We start from the raw sequence: 20,214 nt of genomic DNA, 5'->3' as shown, positions 1-20,214 counted from the left end.
GCCGGTGGTGAGTCCTAGAAATGAGCAGGTTTGAGGGACGACGGCAGAGAAGGAGACTTGCGAAAACAGTGTCCACAACCCACACCACCACTTCCTGGGCGTCAACCGCCCAGAACACACCGCTCGGGGGCAGACGCTGACCGTTAGGCGCGGGCGGGGCCTGGGTCACGTGACCGGCGCCGGGTCATATGCCGGCGTATGCGGGAGCACGTAAAGAGCGGCTCGGCCCTCGGCCGCGCGCTTGGCGTGCGCGCGCAGGCCGGGGGCGGAGCGTGTGGGCTGAGCCGCCGGCGCGCGGCGGGGTGGAGGCGGGGCCCTAGCGGGGTGGAGGGCGGAGGCAGGACCACCTCCTCCACCTCCTCCTCCTTCTTCTCTTCCTCCTCCTCCTCCTCCTCCTCCTCCGGCGAGGCTGGGCTGGCCGCGGCGGCGGGAGGCGGGTGACCTGCGGAGGGGCGCCTCGGCCATGACTGCGGAGCTGCAGCAGGACGACGCGGCCGGAGCAGCCGACCGCCACGGCTCGGTGGGCCCCGCGGCGGCGGGCGGGAGCCGGGGGGGCTGGCTCCGGGTCCCGCGGGAGTAGGGGGTGCGGGGCCGGGGCGGGAGCGGCGCGGGGCGCGGGCGGGCGGGCCTGCGGGGCTCCGGCGCGGGGCCAGGCGGGAGGGGGCTGCGGAGGGCTCCCGGGCCCGGCTGGGGAGAGGGCGGCGCGCCGGCCGGGGTGAGCCCCGGGGCTCGAGGAGGAGGGTGAAGTCTCTGCAAGGCTCGGTGGCAGAGATTGAGGACTCTCTTCGGGTTCGGGGACGGGCTGAAGTTCGAGGGAGATTAGCTAATTTGGAAAATCAAATATAAAGGGCTGGACGTGGGCTGTCTGCATCAGGGATCTCTAAGAAGAGCGCTCCTGGCCCCCGACCAAGGGTGAGAAACTTCCGAAAGGGGCAGCTTTGGTGGTTTTTGTTTTTTGTTTTTGTTTTCGAATCCGTTTTAGGGCAGTGCTGTTCTAAGAGTCTAAAGCAGACCGAAGTTACCTAAGTTAAAGCCAGGATTTATCTACACCGTGTGAAAGACCAGGGGTCCTTGTTACCACTTCATGCCTTCCACACACACCCCTATTTTTTTAAGCAGAAAGCAGCATTCCCAATTACTGCATTCATCACTCTAGATTTTTAAGGAAGGGGGAGGAACAGAACAGCGCGATGAATACAAGGTATGCTGATAATGCTTTCCCTTTTCTATTATCTAAGAAGATTGAAATCAATACGAGGATTTCTGGGCTAAGGTGGTGAGAGTAAAAGAATACTGGTTTGAGAGAAAATCAAACGGCTAATGTCTGTGCGAAAAAAAACTTGGGAAGTGGGCAATTTGAGAAAGTCTTCTAATGTTACTTTGGAATGTTATAACTTAAGACTACCCGTCACCCATCAAGTGTTAAGCTGTTTCAAGACAGAATTGGAATCCTGTACCACGTATTTAAATGCGAGTTTGGAAGTGGGGAATTTCATAAAATATTTACAGTACAGAGCTGTCAGATACTTCCACGTGAGAAACCTTTTATGCCTTTTTGTTTTTCCTCTTCAGGCACTCGGGAGACCAATAGTGTGTAAAGTGACCGCACTTACTTTTTAAACTCCTGTAGTAAAAGATACCTCTGGGTCGTGGACTCAAAAATGAAAGTAGGCAGATGGTGTTTCATGTGCTGATTTGTAATAGAAAAATTGTTAGGTGTTTACCAATGCCTGTTGGAACCTGAGTCAGGATTTTCTTTGGTTTCAGAGATCAGTTCTATTTGTTTTTAGGACAGTGAGTTAAAAACAGGTGGGAAAATCTTAGCTTTGAGACAGTCATGTTGATTTGGAGAAGAGACTATTTTAAGGGAGAGCAAGTCATTTAAATTCGTTGGTTGACACCATGTGCCTTTTGGTCAGCAGCAACTGCATTTACCTCTGCCGCAGTTTGATAGGTGACCATTGTCTCAGCACTCTCTGTTTAAGAGTTCGTATGTGAGGTGTTTGATGAACACTTGTATATAAGTCATAGCTATTTTTGGAAAGATTTGGAACTCCAGTGGCTGTGGCTAGCTGGAGGACCCTGATTCCTGGCAACCTGCAGAGTGATGACATTTACTGTTCTTCTCAGTGATTCGCCCCATACAGACAGATGATAAGCTTGGAATGCTTGATAATGTTTGCCCTTTTTGTTTTTGCTAATGTAAAATGCTTGAAGTTAGCAGGCTAGGCTGAAGGAGTCTTATATGAGGAAATTACCTTTCACATCTCAGAGGAAAGATTTTAATATCTTCTTCCTAATCTTCATAAATTTCATGTTAGAGTGGACTCTATTTTGAATTCTCTGAAGCATTCTACATTGCCCTTAAAGGATCTTTCATTGCTGTAATTGAGGGGAGCTCTCCTCCCCTGACACTAAATCTATTTAAAACCTAGAATGCTTCCCTTCCATTATTGGTCATTTGTACATGGAACAGGCAGAACCCATTATAGCCGTCCAAGATTCGAGTGCAAGAAAAACGTAGTACTCTTGAAATATGTTCTCAGTACGTACTCGAGTCTAAAAGAGGGTACTATTTCAATCAATTCTTGACTTAGATGAAAGCCAGCAGCATTGTTTACTGTTATTGTAGTTTACAACTTGAGGTCAGGTTGGCTCTTAGAAACCTGTGGTCCTTGGCAGCTAAACTAGGGCTCATCACACGTTCTGCTAACTGAAGCCCTGTGAAAACCTGTCAGTTTCCGTGAAAATTTAATGCTTTCTTTTGATTTTTTGGCTTTACACCCTCTTTTTTTTTGCGGTACGCGGGCCTCTCACTGTTGTGGCCTCTCCCGTTGCGGAGCACAGGCTCCGGACGCGCAGGCTCAGCGGCTGTGGCTCACGGGCCCAGCCGCTCCGCGGCATGTGGGATCCACCCGGACCGGGGCACGAACCCGTGTCCCATGCATCGGCAGGCGGACTCTCAACCACTGCGCCACCAGGGAAGCCCTTTACACCCTCTTTTACCTTGTCTCATTAATTGTGATTTTTGGAACATCAATAAGTCAGTGCTTGGTTGGCTTCCACAACTCTCATGCCTCCAGCTACAAACAGTTCCTATTCACACAGTACTTTTAGTAAATTTATAAAACACATTGGCAAGTAACACCTCACCAGGCAAGATCTTCCATGTATTTTGTTTCATCCAAGAAATTTAAAGCAATAGCCAATTGAAACATTTTTCAAGGAAAATAATGACGCTGATAATAGTAGTAGATAACATTAATTGATCATGTACTGTATGCCACACTCTGTGCTACGAATTTAACATATATTATCTTAGTACTTATGACAACTCCAGGAAATTTTCTTGTTAAATAATTTGCCGAAGGTCACCAAGCTAGTCAATGGTACAGCCAGGATTGAACCCAGGCACTTCTGACTCCACGGAGCCCAGGAAATCCCTGATCCTACTTCTTAGTCAGTGGACGCATTGTTTTGGGTCAGATCCTTTCTATTACTCTCTAGAACTCTCTTCCTGATGTTTTAAACTTTCAGTCCTCCCTGCACTCTTTCTAAATAGATAACCTTCCTTTCTACTTAACTGAGCTTGCTGATACCTTAAGAGCTCTCTGTCTCATATTTGGGGTTTTTTCCCCCCCTCTTCAGCATCCCTTTTTCTCTCAGTGGAAGAGATACCCTTCCCTTCTCCCTTCATTTCTTAGAGATGAATCTAAATCACTGGTGTCTAGAGACCTTTTTGACTGTGACTACTGGGGGAGAATGCCCCAGTAGAAGCCCGGGATGCTGCTAAACATCCTACAGTGTACAGGAGAGTCCCCCCTAAACAAAAAGCTGTCTGGCCCAAAATGTCAATAATTTTGAGCTTAAGAAACCCTGATTTAGATGTCTCTCCTCACATGCCTAAGTTTTCTTACATCTTCCTTATCCGAACCTAACCCCCAGGCACCTTCACTGACTTCTGCTCCCTTGCGACTCAGAACATGGTCCATGGACCAGCAGCATCCACATCACCTAGGAGTTTGTTAGAAATGTAGAAATTTTGGGTGTGGTGTAGCCACCTTGTACTTGTCCTGCTTCCAGACTTTTTGACAGTTTATGAAGCACTTTAACATTTATTCTCATTGACTCCATGTAGCAACCCTATGAAGTAAAACTTAGTGCGACTAGGAAGTAGAATTTGCAAAGTGACACAGCTAGGAAGTGCTAAAACCAAAACCCTGGCACAGGCAGTTTTCTCCTAGGATATCAGTATTTTTACTACAACCTCTAGATGAGTTTTGTTAGATGGGCAGGTCACAATAGTTTACATTTAAAAATCATTTTTTCATTTTAGTAACAATTACTGTATGCATTACTTCACTTCATAGTCACACCAGTGCTGTCAAGGCTTATGGTATACTTTAGTTTCCAGGTGTGGAAATTGATGCTCAAGAAAGTTGAAATTTGCCTAGAGGCTAATGTGTGCTAAGAATCTGGGCTACTTAGTGCTATTTCCACCATCAAGGCTTTATAATAAAAAGGGAGGTCAAAATACCAGACATTCAAAGGCAAATTACTGCGGGAATAGGTGCTGGCAGCTGCTGCGTGATGGTTGCTAGTCAGGTTAGACTTGAGATGCCCTAAACAAATATGTCCTTTTTCAGTATTCCAGCCCAGGTTAGTACTTTCCTGCTGTCTTTTTTCTTCTTGTGTGTGTGTGTGTGTGTGTGTGTGTGTGTGTGTGTGTACGTGCGTGCGCGCGATTGTGCAAAGCTTTCCCTTTTTATTCAGTTGAATAAATTCATATAAAACTATTTTAAAGTGTACATTTAGTATATTCACAGTATTGCACAACCACCACTTCTGTCTAGTTCCAAAATATTTTTAACACCCCAAAAGAAAACCCACTAAGCTGTCACTCCGTATTCCCGCTCCCCCTGGCAACACCAGTCTGCTTTCTGTCTCTGCATTTACCTGTTCTGGATGTTTCATGTAAATGGAATTGTATAGTACGTGACCTTTTGTGTCTGGCTTCTTTGACTTAGTTTAATGTTTTCGAGGTTCATCCAAGTTATAGCATGTATCAGTACTTCATTCCTTTCAATAATGGCTAATATTCAACTCTATGTATCTATTACATCTTGTCTGTTTTCCCATTGGTGGACATTTGAGTTGTTCCTACCTTTTGTTTTTTATGAATAGTCCTTCTGTGAACATTCACGTACGAATATTTTGAGTACCTGCTTCCAATTATTTTGGATATATACCTAAAAGTAGACTTGCTGGATTATAGGGTAATTCTATGTTTAATATTTTGAGGAACTGCCACACTTTTCCACAGCAGCTGTACCGTTTTACATTCCCACCAGCAATGCACAAGGGTTCCAGTTTCTCCACATCCTCCCCAAACACTTGTTATTGTACATTTTTGCTTTTTTTTTTTTTAACATCTTTATTGGAGTATAATTGCTTTACAATGGTGTGTTAGCTTCTGCTTTATAACAAAGTGAATCAGCTCGGTACATATACATATATCCCCATATCTCCTCCCTCTTGTGTCTCCCTCCCACCCCTCTAGGTGGTCACAAAGCACTGAGCTGATCTCCCTGTGCTATGTGGCTGCTTCCCACTAGCTATCTGTTTTACATTTGGTAGTATATATAAGTCCATGCCACTCTCTCACTTCCTCATTTAGTTTTGATTTGCATTTTCCCAATGGCTAATGTTGTTAAGCATCTTTTCTTATGCTTATTGGCCATTTGTATCTCTTCTTTGGAGAAATGGCTGTTCAGGTCCTCTGCTCCTTTTTGAATTGGGTTTGTTTGTCTTTGGTGGTTTGAATTGTAAGAATTTTAATATAATCTGGATGCTAGACCCTTATCAGATTTATGATTCGAAAATATTTTCTCCTATCCTGTAGGTTGTCATTTCACTTTCTTGATAACGTCCTTGGATGCACAAAAGTTTTTAATTTTGATGAAGTGCCACTTACCTATTTTTTCTTCTGTTGCTTGTGCTTTTGGTATAATATAAAAAGAATCCATTGCCAAATTCAAGATAATGAAGATTTACCTTTAACTTTCTTCTAAGAGTTTTATAGTTTTAGCTCTTATATTTAGGTTGTTAATCCATTTTGAGTAAGTTTTTGAATATTGTGTGAAGTAGGGGTCAAACTTTACTCTTTTGGAAATGGATATCTAGTTGTCCTAGCACCATTTTTGTTTGTGGTGTGTGTAAATTTAAGGTGTACATCATGTTACTTTGGAAAATTTGTATATTATCATATGTTTGCTCCTGTAATGATATTTATCATATAATATAGTGCAATATTATTGTCTACATTCAATAAACTGTACATTAAATCTCTGTGACTATTTTAGTACTTGTTACAAGTTTGTACTCTTAAACACCATCAATCTTATCCCTACAGCACCCCCAGTACCATTTTTTGAAGAGAATATTTTTTCCCCATCAAATGGTTTTGACACCCTTGTCAAGAATCAGTTGACCATAGATGTATAGTTTTTTTCTGGACTCCCACTTCTTATTCATTTGTCCATATGCCTGTCCTTATGCCAGTACTACACTGGCACGATTACTGTAGTTTTGTAGTAGGTTTTGAAATCTTAAAGTGTGAGTCCTCTAACTTTGTTCTTTTTCAGTATTGTTTTGGCTCTTCAGGGTCCATTGAAATTCCATATGAATTTGAGGATCAGCTTTTCCATTTCTGCAAAAAAGGTCATTGGAATTTTGATAGGGATTACACTGAATTTGTAGATCACTTTGGGTAGTATTGATATCTTAACAGTATTAAATCTTTGTAATGATTCGTTTTATGTGTCAGCTTGACTAGACCAGAAGGTGCCCAGACATTTAGTCAAACATTATTCTGGGTATGTCTTCGAGGGTGCTTCTGGATGACATCAGCGTTTGAATTGGTAGGCTGAGTAAGGCTGATTGCCCTCCCTAGTGTCTGTGGGCCTTACCCCTTCAGTTGAAAACCTGAATAGAACAAAAAGGCTGAGTAAGAGGAAACTTTACCCACCTGACTGGGTGCAGGTCTTCTCCTGCCCTCAGACTGGAACTTATATCATCAGCTCTCCTGGTTTTCAGGCTTTCCAGATCTGACTGGAATGACACCCTTGGCTGGTTCTCCAACTTGCCAACTGCAGATCTTGGGACTTCTCAGCTTCCATAATCCCTAGAGCCAATTTCTAATAATAAATTTCTTAATTCATACGCACAGGAAACTAGGAATACAGGGTCTCTTCATGTGCTTGCACACACATGTGCCCTATTGGTTCTGTTTTTCTGGAGAACTCTGACTGATACAGTCTTCCAATCCATGAACTTGGATGTTTTTCCATTTATTAAGGTTTCCTTTAAGTTCTTTCTCAGTGTTATGTAGTTTTTAGTGTACAAGTCTTTCACCTTCTTGGTTAAATTTATTCCTAGGTATTTTATACTTTTGGATATTATTGTAAGTGTAATTGTTTTCTAAATTTCCCTTTCAGATTGTTCATTGCTGCTGTATAGAAACACAACTGATTTTTGCCTGTTGATCCTGTACTCTGCAACTTTGCTGAATTTATTTATTAGCTCTAGTGACTTTTTTGTGGATTCTCTGGAATTTTACATATCATGTCATCTGTGAATAGAGATAGTTTTACTTTCTCCTTTCCAGTATGGGTGTCTTTTATTTATTTTTCTTGCCTAATTGCTCTGGCTAGAACCTCTAGTATAATGTTGAATAACATTGGTGAAAGTGGGCTTCTTTGTATTCATACTGATTTTAGGGGGAACTCTTTCAGTCCTTCACCATTGTGAATGATGTTAACTGCGAGTTTTTTTAAATAAAGGCTCTTTATCACGTTGAGGAAATGACCTTCTCTTCCTAGTTTCCTGATTGTTTTTATCATCAAAGGGTGTTGGATTTTTTCTGCATCGACCAAGATAACTGTGTTTTTATCCCCTTCATTCTGTTAGTGTGGCATATTACATTGGTTGGTTTTCACTTGTTTCCTTTCATGTCTTCATCAGTCATGTTTTCTTAGGCATCCATTTTCAAATATTTGGCTAAGCTTTATCTCTTCATTCTTTGAGATGTGCAGAGTATACTCTACCTTTCCATTTCTCCTGCCAGCTTCCTACCTCTGTCATCACACTTGGTTTATTCAGTACCCCTATAACTCATGGTTAAGCTTTCTTTCCCTAGTCTCATCCCACTTTAAACTAGTTGTTGACATGTGCTAGATGAATCCCCTTAAAGTACCTTTTTTACCCCTCATATTTCTTCCCTGCTGAGGAACCTGTAATAATTTTTTATTGTTCATTAGATCAAGTCTAAACTCATCCTGACATTTAGAACCCTTCATAATCCAATCCCACATCACCTCTCTGGTCCCTGTTATTTACCTTAAATGGAAACTACACACTGAGGCCCATCTAATAATAATTTAAAATTTTACTGTTAGATTTCTAAAATTATAACCATGTAAACTTGATTTCTTATATCTTTTCCCATATTTTCTTAGTTTCTCAATAAACCTTAGCTGTAGATTGCTGAATGACATTTTCTTTAATTTTTGAAGATACATTTCATAAGACCTTATTGTAACAGTTTCCTGGCCTCGTTTCTTGTATTTAGTTGGGGCACATATGTATTTAAAGAAGTGAAAAAAATATTGTCTTAATGTATTCAAAAGTAAGAAAAAAACAAGGTGCAAGACATGATATATAGTATGAAAGAATATATTTGTGTGCATAGACCATTTCTGGAAAGATATGTCAGAAACTATTAATAGTGATTACTCCTGGGAAATGGGACTGGATGGGAGGAAGAGGGAAATTTCCCTTTCATTTTATATCTTTTTGTGCTGTTAGAATTTCCTACTCAGTGAATGTGAAAAAAAAAAAAGATGAAAAAATTTGAGTAAATAATGATCAGTTCTTTTTTTTTCTTGCTTTTAATTTTAGTTTAAACCCCACTATACCATTTAGAATTAGCTAACTTTTAAAAACTTTTAATGCTTTTTAAAAACTTTAAGCCAGTTGATGAACTGAAACAGTGATTTTCATCATGTACCTAATTTTTTGCACCATTAAAATAAGTTATCAAGTAGCCCATTTTGGGAGATTTAGTTTCATCCACTAAAGAAATGCTATTTGTCAATTGTAGAGTCATAAGGCACTTTAGATTTCTACGTTATGAGTAAATTGGACCAACATGGAGTTGTTGCTGGGAGAAAAACTGAAAAAATACCAGGGCTTTTGTGGACTTGTTCCTTGTTTCGTGGAAGTTGGAAAGGTTAGTGACAGTCTCAGACTGTTGTTAAGACCCTGTTGTATAAGTTGGGTTTCTGGAGTTGCTGCTGTATATTTTCTTTGACTCCTAAAGTTATTCCTTTGCTTTCCTTGGGTATTTAAGTTTTATTTTAAAATTAGAAAACCAGATCTTTAACTTTGGAGGGAATTTTATTAGGCACACCTTGGTAGTTCTTTGGAGTAAAGTAACATTTATCAATTATGTACTTAGTTTTAAATTTAGAAATGGCTTTGTAAAAAGAGACAGTTGAGATCAGGAAATGTGTGCATGAGAATGATGAAAATAGCATCCCTGTTTGAAGGAATGGAATAATCTAGAAATTATAATAAGAAATAACTATAGCATCACAGTGCTAAACTGGGTATTTGAAGATTGTGAGATTAGTAATCTCACTAATTTGCTGATCAAAGAGTTTTAGTTTAGTTGCAGTAGGATTAGGACTATAAAACTTCATAGTTTAATGTTTCACTGGGTGACTAATCCTGTTTATTGCTTACTAGAAGGTGAGTTATTGTCTTTGCTTTAAGAAAACCTCAGTCCTGAGAAGTTCTGCACCAAAACCACGGAGTAGTTGAGGTCGGAAAGCTTGAGTTCCTTCTTTCTAGAGATTTCTGTGTGCCTGTCTTTTTTCACTGCCTCTGGGCAAGAAAAGAGAGTACTCTTTGTTTTATGAAAATAATGTGTATTTAGCTATAGGGAAGTGCAAACATGTTGGCTCTTGCCAGTTATTTGACCTCATTATGACTGGAGCACAGGCTTTGTCTTGTCTCATGTTGGGTGTGTACTTTATGTGTAGCATCATAGTTAGGGTGAAGTTAATATTTAAATCAGCTTCCTGTAAAGTTCCAGAAGAAACTGTGAGTTAGTAATACCGTAGGATCCTAATGAGCTTAGCTTGTCTGTTGTGGTAAAATTAACATGTCATATATAGTACTGATTGCGTTGTCTGTGTGAGAATTTAGGTTTACCTGAATATTTATAAAACTGAGTCATGTCATAGCAGTTGTTCATGTGTATCACTAGCATAGCTTAATCCTTGTGAAACTTGTTATTCAGACTCTTAAGTTATTTTTGATTAATCTTTTAATTCAAGACACTTGGTGACAAAATAGGTTTTGTAAACCTTAGTTTTCTAATTTGCACAATGAAGATAATGATTCTTAACTTTTTTAGGGTTGTTCCAAGGATTTCATGTGTGTGTGAGGCATCTAAGGTTCCTGACAGAAAGGCGTTCAGTAAGTGTTAGTCACAGTTGTTAATAGCACTGTCCTATGGCTAATTCAAATCAGCTAGTGTGTTGTGTGATTCTTGCCTTTACAGAGGCAGGAATTTCACTTAAAACAGTTAGGAAACCACATGGTTTCCAGATAAAGCCAGTAAGTCCTATTCCTTTGCAGGCTTATTCGTTCCCTCAACATGGGAGGGGGAGAGGATAGTGAGGGACCAGAGTTCTTGAAGGAGGTAAGATGAATATAATGTCGTTCTTGACACTGTACAAAATGATTTTATGTAGCTGTCATCTCTGCCCAATAGCTTTTAAAAAAGGGAAACGAAGAGTTTATTTTCCTTTCCTGAGTGTATTATTCTAGATGTGTTAATGTCCACTGCTACCTGTTACAAAGTGGAGACAGAGGAGTGGGACTTTAACCCACAGCCAAATGTAATGGTTAGTAAATTATTTATCATTTCCATACCGTCTTTCATTGATTAGCATTTACTTGGCATTCTGAGATCTCTGAAATTGAGATGGTCCTTACATTTACTATCACCCAAGCAGCACATGTGGTGTAGTTACCATAGTCTGCACATGTGTGGGCTTAGTCATAGCTAATCCTGCCGTCATGGCAGTCGGGTTATATGCACTCTTGGTACCGCGGGGTTAGTTTACTTGCCATTTAAAAGGGCTTTAAAAAGATCGAAAAAACTATGAAGAAAGGCATAGAAATAGAACAGCAGGGTACAGATTTGATTTCATGTGAAGTAAAATATTTGTCATTGGAGGAATGATTGCAGTTTCAAATTTTCTTGCAAAGCTACAATCAAGTGCATTATGGGACCTCAGAAAGGAAGATACTATAGGTGTTTTAAGCTTTTTTTTGTTTTTGCTGAGAAATATGCCAAAGAATTATCTATTGCATGCCAGGCAGTGCACCTGGAAGTAGGGTGAATTGCTCTATTTCTCAACATAAATGAGACATTTTGGAGCTACAAGAAGCTGATGTGACCAGTTCATGTGTCTCCTAGGACTGTCATGAAGGACTTCGTCACACTTCACTGTCATGAAGGCATTTAAGTGGCAGCCGTTTTTGTCTTTGGTGGTGCATAAAATAATGGTGCTTTTTATAACTGATGGCACCTTAGATTCTGTCCATTATAGTGTTTACCTCTCTACTTCCTGATGGTAGCTTATTTGGGACTGATTGTACTACTAAGTAATCAAAATTGTGATTATATAAGGGCAGCTAAAATAGGAAACTTGTTAAGATGCAGAGATCAAGGTCAAAATATAAGAATAAAATGTTTGCATTGTTTTGCATTAAATAGGTATTCTTGCCTGTTTTCTTTGTTTTCTCAGATACAGCATGGCATAGAGGTTAGAGTGCAGACTCTGGAGTCAGGCAGCCTGGGGTCAAATCCCAGCTCCACCCCTTACTAGCAATAACTTTGTGTAAGTTACTTAACATCTCTATGCCTCAGTTTTCTGTCAAATGGGCGCAGTGTCTATCTCACAGGTTTGTTATGAGGGTTAAATGAGTTAATACATATGAAGTGTTTTGAACAGCACCTGGCTAAAAGTAAGCAGTGGGTGTGAGCTATTATTTTAACCGGGATTGTCTTCTGTGACTCCTGCATCAGTTGGTACACAGAGTAATTTGAGGTGAAGATGTGATTGTCTATCCCACTCTTACCTTCTTGGTTCCAGTGCAGGGCTGATATGCTACCCATTTCCTCTTCCTTTTATTCCACCCTTTTTTGGGTACATTGATTTGGATTTTTTAGAAAATTGGTTATGATTGACCTATATAGATTCACACACTTACACAATACGATCAGTGGAATTAGAATTTATTTGGAAACAAACTTTTTAATACTTTATTTTTCTAAAAATCATATGCTGTGTTTTCAGTGTTTTCCAAGGTTAAATCTGGATACCTCTTAGTGTGAGAGTCACTCTAGCAGTGCCCAGGCGGTGACTGCCTTTGACAGACTCACAGCCTCCAGGGCTGCTGGGCTCAGCAGGGTAGGGTTCCATTTCTAGCCTATGACGATGACCTGTGACTAGAACAGAAAGACTGTTGATGCTTTTCCAAGGACTGTACAGGGGTGTTTCAGTTCGTTATTTCTAGTGGTGTGCTGCTTGAGTGTTGCATTGGGCCCTCAGCTGTTGAAGAACAGAGGATACTGTTTCTGTTACAGCTGGCAGTGAACTAGACTGCCTACTGCCTCTTGGAGACATAGTACTAACTGAAAGACAGTTAATGGTCAAGCATCAAGTATTGAATTGGGGCTTCATTCTAGTACAATGTTAAGAATAAATTAGATTTCTTCTCGCTGGATTAAATTTGAGCTATTTCGTTTTCAGTATTCATCTGTAAGATCACTGTGTCTTCACTTGGGCCAGCCAATTGTTTAAATTGTTGAAAAGCTTACTTGTAAATAGGTGTTTTGTGTTAACTTGTCTGTGTTAACTTGTCAGTTGAAGACTTTAAGGCTGAAAAGGGTTATAAACTGATCTTGTAGCTGGAAGTTAATAAGAAAGGTTTTTCCATGATTCAGATTAATGAAGAGAAAACATTCCATACTTTATTCCCTCTGCAATGGTATTTATAATTCAGAAAATTCTAGCTTTATCTATACATTTTTTTAAGCAATCAAACCTAAAGTTTCAAATGTAACATTGGTGGTATCGTTTGTTAATTACATGATTGGAAACTTAATGTCAGTGAAAAATGACACACACAAATGGCATGTGCAGTGAAGCTTAAAATAGCACATCTTCACATCCATGCAAATTCCCTGGACTCCTCATAATGACCTACTTACGTACTGCTCACAGAGAGAAACCTGAGGCACTTGAAGCATCCATTAAAGCTGGAATATTACATTTAAATGTTTTATGTATTTGTAGTTTTGCTATTTACTCATGTTTCGTCCACAAATGCCAAAAGCATTTTCCATGATTAAGCTTTTAAAAGAGCAATACATTTGGCATTTCAGAATGTGTCTGACAGTCAAGTACCTTGTTCCTTGGAGCTTGTTGGTTTTTTAAAGTAAACAATGCAAGTCTCAAGCCTGTTTACCCAAGATGCCGGTGTCTATTCTTTAAACGTGTCCAGGTTTACTTTCCGATTGACACGTGTGTGTGTTCTTTCTGTTTCTCAAATACAGAGCTGCCAAATGCTGTTAAATCAACTGAGGGAGATCACAGGCATTCAGGACCCTTCTTTTCTTCACGAAGCTCTGAAGGTTAGTCTCAAGGCCTCTCTTCAGCAGGTTTTAAAGCTGTTGTTCATATCATAGTTATGTCAGTTCAAGCTATATTTATGCCAAGATGAATGTGCATACGTATAGGACGGAAGTTCTAAAGGTCAAATGACCCAGTATCTTCAACATGTAAATTATAAGAGCAGGAAAAAGTTGAGGAGGGGAGAGACTCATAGTGCGGGGGGAAACCTACAGAGATTTAAGGTACCTGTCAACTAACTGCACCGTATGGACCTTTTTTGGATCCTGATTCGAACTAAAAAGTATTTGAGTCAGGGAAATTTGAACTGGTTATTTGTGTGAGGATAGCATTATGGGTTATATTTTAAAATATATTAAAAAGATACATTCTGAAATGTTGACTGATGAGATGATAAGACACTTAGAGTTTGCTTCAGAGTATCTGGGGGAGGAGAGGCAGAATAGGTAAAATAAGACTGACCAGGGCTCGGTAATTATCGAAGCTGAGTGATGGGCACATGGGGTTCAATTATACATTCCCTCTCCTGTTGTGTATGTTAGAATTTTTTCCTAAGAAAAGTTTAAAAAGTTAAGATGAAATAGAAGTGTGGTCATCACTTCATCACTATAGAATATGATAACTGTTTGGCACCTTTACCGTAGGGGCTGACTTCACTTAGAATCTCTGTGTTAATCGCCAGCCCCCTTCTTGATACATCATGCCGTAATTCTGTGAAATCAGGCGGCACAGTATCCAAAGCAGTGAGATTTCATTCTCGTTTGCATGTTGTGGGAAATCAGAGCATGGCAACTCCCTTCCTGTAACTAGGAGTTTAATGGCAGTGCTTTAAGCATAATAGACCTACTATCCTCCACTGTACTCTGTTTCCTCCTTTATACCCTAGAATTATGCCTAGACTTATTCAGTATGTCACCAGGGTAGTAAGAGTTATAACCCCCAGACTAACTTGCTGCTTATTTTAAATGCTGTGATGCTTTACTTTTGAAATTTCTATTTTTTTCCTCCCCTCAGGCCAGTAATGGTGACATCACCCAGGCAGTCAGCCTTCTCACTGATGAAAGAGTTAAAGAGCCCAGCCAGGAGACTGCTGCTACAGAACCATCTGAAGTAGCGGGCAGTGCTGCCAACAAAGAAGAATTAGCAAGTAGGTATATCCTGGCTTGGTCCCGCTCTGAACTAGCGGAGAGTAAGAGATGAGTTTACGTGAGTGTCCTTTCCATCGCATCAACCCTTCGGAAATAGTAGTAATAATGACTAATTACTGAGCCATTACTAGGCGCCAGGCACAATTCTCAGCGCTTAAATGGTTCCATTCATTCAGCACTTATTTAATGAACCCCTATTATGTGCCAAGCACTCTTTTAGGCACTGGAGATGAACAAAAGAAACAGGAATTGCTGCCCTGTGAGAGATGAGGCCATTGAGGGAACAAATGGGAGGCAGATCTTGCAGAGCCTTCATAGCTGCTTGGCATTTACTCTGACTTAAGAGGACTAGCCATTGGAGAGTTTGGTGCAGAGGAATGCTGTAAACGGGTTTCCTTTGGCTAAAGATCATTCTGGCTGCTCTGTTGAGAACAGAATGTGTGGGAGGGAATAGCGAGCGTGGGGCAGAGCAGGGAGCCCAGGACGACTCAGGAAGCTATTGCAGATGAAGGCGGTGTGGGCCAGGATGCAGTAGTGGAAGGGTGACAAGTGCTTGCTCTACATGATTTGCTTACAAAGGATCTGAGAGTTGTGAAAGAGAGAGGGGTTAAAGATGACTCCAGGTTTGTTTCCTAAGGAGCTGAAAGGATGGAGCTGCACTTAACTGACGTGGGAATAATTGCAGATGGAGCAGATTTGGGGTGGAAAATGAGGAGATCGGTTTTGGCAATATTAAGTTTGAGATGCCTGTTAGACATCCAGGTGGAATATCAAAAAGGCAGTGGAGGTCCAATTGTGCAGTTCAAGGGAGAGATCTGGGCTGGAGGTGGATAAAACCTGGAATCATAAACCTGTAAATGGTACTTAAAGTTATGAGAAGGGATGAGCTCTCCAAGGGAGTGGGTATAGAAAACAGGAAAGGTTCAGTGACTCAGCAGTAGATCTTCCAGTGTTGAGATGTCTGGGCGGGGGGCAGGGGAGTAGGAGGAAGACCAGGAGAGTGGTGCTATGGAGGCCAAAGAGGCTTCCAGGAGGAGGGATCTATCAGCTGCGCAAGGTGGTGTTAATGGATATTTGAGCTGTTGGCAATTTTGAACTATTCTGAATAATGCTGCTGTGAATATTCTTGTGTATGTCTTTCGGTGCACGTAGTGACTTTTTCAATCCACATTTTTCTTTTCTAGACGCATCCATGTTGGTTGTACCTGTAGTTATTTCTTTTGACTGATGTGTAGTATTTCTTGGTCAGAATATACAACAGAATTGATATATTTGTTGATTGACTTTGGGGTTGTTTTGAATTTTTTTTGCTGTTGTAAACAAGGCTGCTGTGAGCTTTTTTGATTTATGTTTCTTGTGCATGTATGCAAGAGTTTCTTTAGTGTATATGCCTAGCAGTGTAATTGGTGAGTATTAAGATGTGCTCATCTTCAACTTAGTAGCTATTATTAGTGACATTATTTTCCAAAGTGATTTTTTAAAAAAATATTTATTTGGTTGTGCCGTGTCTCAGTCGCGGCATGTAGGCTCCTTAGTTGCAGCCTGTGGGCTCCTTTAGTTGCGGCAGGCGGGCTCCTTAGTTGTGGCACACAACCTCTTAGTTGCGGCATGCATGTGGGATCTGTTTCCCTGGCCGGGGATCGAACCTGGGCCCCCTGCATTGGGAGTGCGGAGCCTTAGCCACTGTGCCACCAGGGAAGTCCCCAAAGTGATTTTTTTACATATTTATACTCCCACTAACAGGGTTTGAGAGTAACTCTTGCTCTCAAATTTGTTAGATTGTAAAATTGTTGCCTGTCTTTTTGATATGAAATGATAATCTTGTTTTTAATTAGAATTTTTAAAAATTAAATAATGAGATTGAACATCTTTTCCCTTTTGACTATTCATGTTTCCTCATGTGAAGTTTCTTTTCATGTCTTCTGCCGGTTTGTCTGTTTGTTTGCCTCTTTTTATTGATTCTTGATATTCTTATTGATAATGACCTTATATTCTTGATATTAACCCATTTTTCTGGACTTGGGTGTTGCAGATATCGTCTCCTTATTGATGACTTGTGTTTTTACACTATGGTGACGAACTAACAAATAGCTTTCATTTATTAATCTTCTGCTATGGTTTGTGTTTTTTGTTTAAGAACTCCTACACTGTGAAGTTATAGGATATTCTGTTATATTTTCTTCTAAAACTGTAATGTTTTGCTTTTCACATTTAAATCTTTAATTCATCTGAAATGGATTATCTTGGTAAGCCATAAGATAGAAACATAGTTCGATCCACCCCCTCACTTCCTCCAGCTATTCAGTTGGTTCAGGACCTTTTATTGAAAAGGCTATACTTACCCACTGATTTACAGTATTAGCTCTGTGTTATATCAGATTTTCATATTTTCCATTCTATTTCATTGAGTATCTGTTTTTAATTCTTTGGGATATATACCTAGGAGTGGAATTGCTAGGTCATATAACAATTCTGTGTTTAACTTAAAAAAAAAATTCTAAAACAGGACTCCTTTTTCATAACTGCAACAATATTATCACACCTAAAAATTAATAACAATTTCTTAATCTCATCAAATACCAGTGTAGAAATTTCCCTGATTGTCTCACTAACAATATGTTTGTAATTGGTTTGTGAGAATAATGATCCACATAAAATGAAAACATTAAAGTATGTTTGAAATGGTTTTTTAAGATCCCTTTTATCTATATAGTCCCCCTCTCTTTTTTTCTTGCAGTTTAATGTTTGAAGAAATAAAGTCCTTTGTTTCAGGATTTTATTTGACAGGATTTGCATGATACCACATGATTGCATTCCTGTGGTATCCTTTAGTGGATTTTTATGTCCTCTGTGTTTCCTATTAATTTAGATGCTTATCTGGCATGATAAAGTCATAGGTAGTGTTGTGTGTATTTCTTCTATTTTGTTGTATCAAGAAGTAAATAATGTCTGGTCCCCGTCTTTTTGTGTTGTTAAAATTGTTAGTGTGTTCAGATTGTTAGTTTGATTAATTTATCATAAAATTCCCCACCTAGTATTTCCAGCCACCATTGGTGATTATTGCTTAGATTCTTTATTTTACTGGAGATTTCAAAATGGTAGTATTTTATCTATCATTACTTAATAATTTATTAGTTGGAATTCTTTTTTTTAATTGTAGTTAAAAAACACATTAACATAAAATTTACATTTTAATCTTTAAAAAAATTTTTTCATCATGGATATTTTGGGGGGGGCATCAATTTTAATTAATTAATTTATTTATTTATTGGCCACACCACGTGTCATGCTGGGTCTTAGTTCCCTGAGCAGGGATTGAACCCTGCCCGCTTCAGTGGAAGCAGAGTCTTAACCACGGAACCGCTAGGGAAGTCCCACATTTTAACCATTTTTAAGTGTACAGTTCAGTAGTGTTAAGTATATTCACATTATTGTATAAAAGATCTCTAGAACTTTTTCATCTTATAAATCTGAAACTTTATTCCCATTAAACAACCCTTTTCTCCCTCCCCGCCCCCAGTAACAGCCTTCTACTTTCTGTTTCTGTGAATCTGACTACCTTAGGGACCTCATATAAGTGGAATCATACAGGATTTATTTTTTTGTGACTAGCTTATTTCACCTAACATAATGTCCTCAATATTCATCCATGCAATGGCATGTGACAGGATTTCCTTTTTTTTTTCTTTTCAATTTTTTAAATTATGGTAAAATGCACATCACATAAAAGTTACTGTCATAACCATCTTTAAGTTCAGTGGTATTATGTACATTCATGTCATTGTGCAACCATCACCACCATTCATCTCCAGAACTCTTTTTTTGTCTTGCAGGACTGAAACTCTCTACCCATTAAACAGTAACTCCCCATTACCCCATCCCCCAGCTCCTAGCAACCACCATTCTACTTTCTGTTTTCTATGATTTTGACTACTCTCAGTACCTTATGTAAGTGGAATCATACAGTATTTGTTCTTTAGTAGCTGGCTTATTTCACTTAGCATAATGTCTTCAAAGTTCATTCAGATTGTAGCACGTTAGAATTTCCTTCCTATTTAAGGTTGAATAATATTCCATCGTATGTATATACCAAATTTTGTTTATCCATTTATCCATCAATGGATATTTGGGTTGCTTCCACCTCTTGGCTTTTGTGAATAGTGCCATTTGAACGTGGATGTGCAAAAAGCTCTTTGAGACCCTGGTTTTTCATTTTGGATATATCCCCTGAAGTGAGATTGCTCGATGATATGGTAGTTCCACTTTTAATTTTTTAAAAAGTGTGGGAACCTCCACACTGTTTCCCGTAGCATTTGCACTATTTTATAATCCTGCCAACAGTGCAAAAGGGTTCCAATTTCTCCACATCCTCGCCAATACTTGTTATTTTCTGGTTTTTGTTTTTTGATAGCCATTCTAATGGATGTGAGGCATTATCACATAGTGGTTTTAATTTGCATTTTCTCTGATGATTAGTGACATTGAGCATGTTTTCATATGTCTGTTATCCATATTATATCGTCTTTGGAGAAATGTCTCTTCAAGCCTTGTGCCCATTTTAAAATCAGATTAGTTGATTTTTTGTTGTTGTTTATATACTCTGGATATTAACCCTTTATCAGATACATGATTGGCAATTATTTTCTCCTATTCCGTAGGTTGCCTTTTGACTCTGTTGATTGTGTCCTTTCATGCTTTAAAGTTTTTAAGTTTGATTTAGTCCCATTTGTTGATTTTTGTTTTTGTTTGTTGGTGCTTTTGATGTCATATCCAAGAAATCAATGTCATGAAACTTTTTATGTTTAACTTTTTGAAGAACTGCCAGCCTCCATTCTTCTAACTTCCACAACAGCTGCGCCATTTTACATTCCCACCAGCACTACACAGGGTTCTAACTTCTCTACGTCTTCACCAACATTTGTTAGTTAGCCATCCAAGTGGGTGTGAAATGATAATCTCATTGTGGCTTTGATTTGCATTTCCTTAATGGCTAATGGTGTGGAGCATCTTTTCATGTGCTGATTGGCCATTTGTGTATCTTCTTTGGTGAAATGTCTAATGAAATTCTTTTCCTATTTTTAAAGTTGGGCTGTTTGTCTTTTTATTATTCAGTTGCAGGAGTTTATGTAGTCTGTATATAGGTTCCTTACTAGATACATGGTTTGCAAAATTTTTCTTTCATTCTGTGGGCTGTCTTTTCACTATCCTGATGGTGTCCTTTGAAGCCCAAAGATTTTTATTTGACGATGTCAGATTTACCAATCTTTTCTTTCACTGCTTGTGCTTTGATTGTC

General features: G+C 39.5%; 1 protein-coding gene across 9 annotated transcripts in view; it reads left to right on the top strand.

Moving 5' to 3' along the window:
• Positions 1 to 302: 302 nt before the first annotated feature.
• Positions 303 to 20,214, top strand: part of USP28 (ubiquitin specific peptidase 28) — a 58,732-nt gene continuing 38,820 nt past the window's right edge. For 3 of the 9 annotated variants that reach the window (XM_079930020.1, XM_079930027.1, XM_079930019.1), the window contains exons 1-3: positions 304 to 520; positions 13,697 to 13,774; positions 14,787 to 14,919. In XM_079930020.1, the coding sequence (XP_079786146.1) occupies positions 464 to 520; positions 13,697 to 13,774; positions 14,787 to 14,919 (268 nt within the window). In that variant the 5' untranslated portion in view covers positions 304 to 463. Of the gene's footprint in view, positions 521 to 1,160; positions 1,202 to 1,247; positions 9,290 to 10,480; positions 10,543 to 10,704; positions 10,788 to 11,882; positions 11,976 to 13,696; positions 13,775 to 14,786; positions 14,920 to 20,214 lie in introns of those variants that run through there. The other 6 variants (XM_079930025.1, XM_079930024.1, XM_079930022.1 and 3 more) reach the window with 5 other exon arrangements.

The sequence above is a fragment of the Stenella coeruleoalba genome, assembly GCF_951394435.1.
Source record: "Stenella coeruleoalba genome assembly, chromosome: 8".
NCBI lineage: Eukaryota > Metazoa > Chordata > Mammalia > Artiodactyla > Delphinidae > Stenella > Stenella coeruleoalba.
This window is presented reverse-complemented; position numbering and strand designations above follow the sequence as displayed.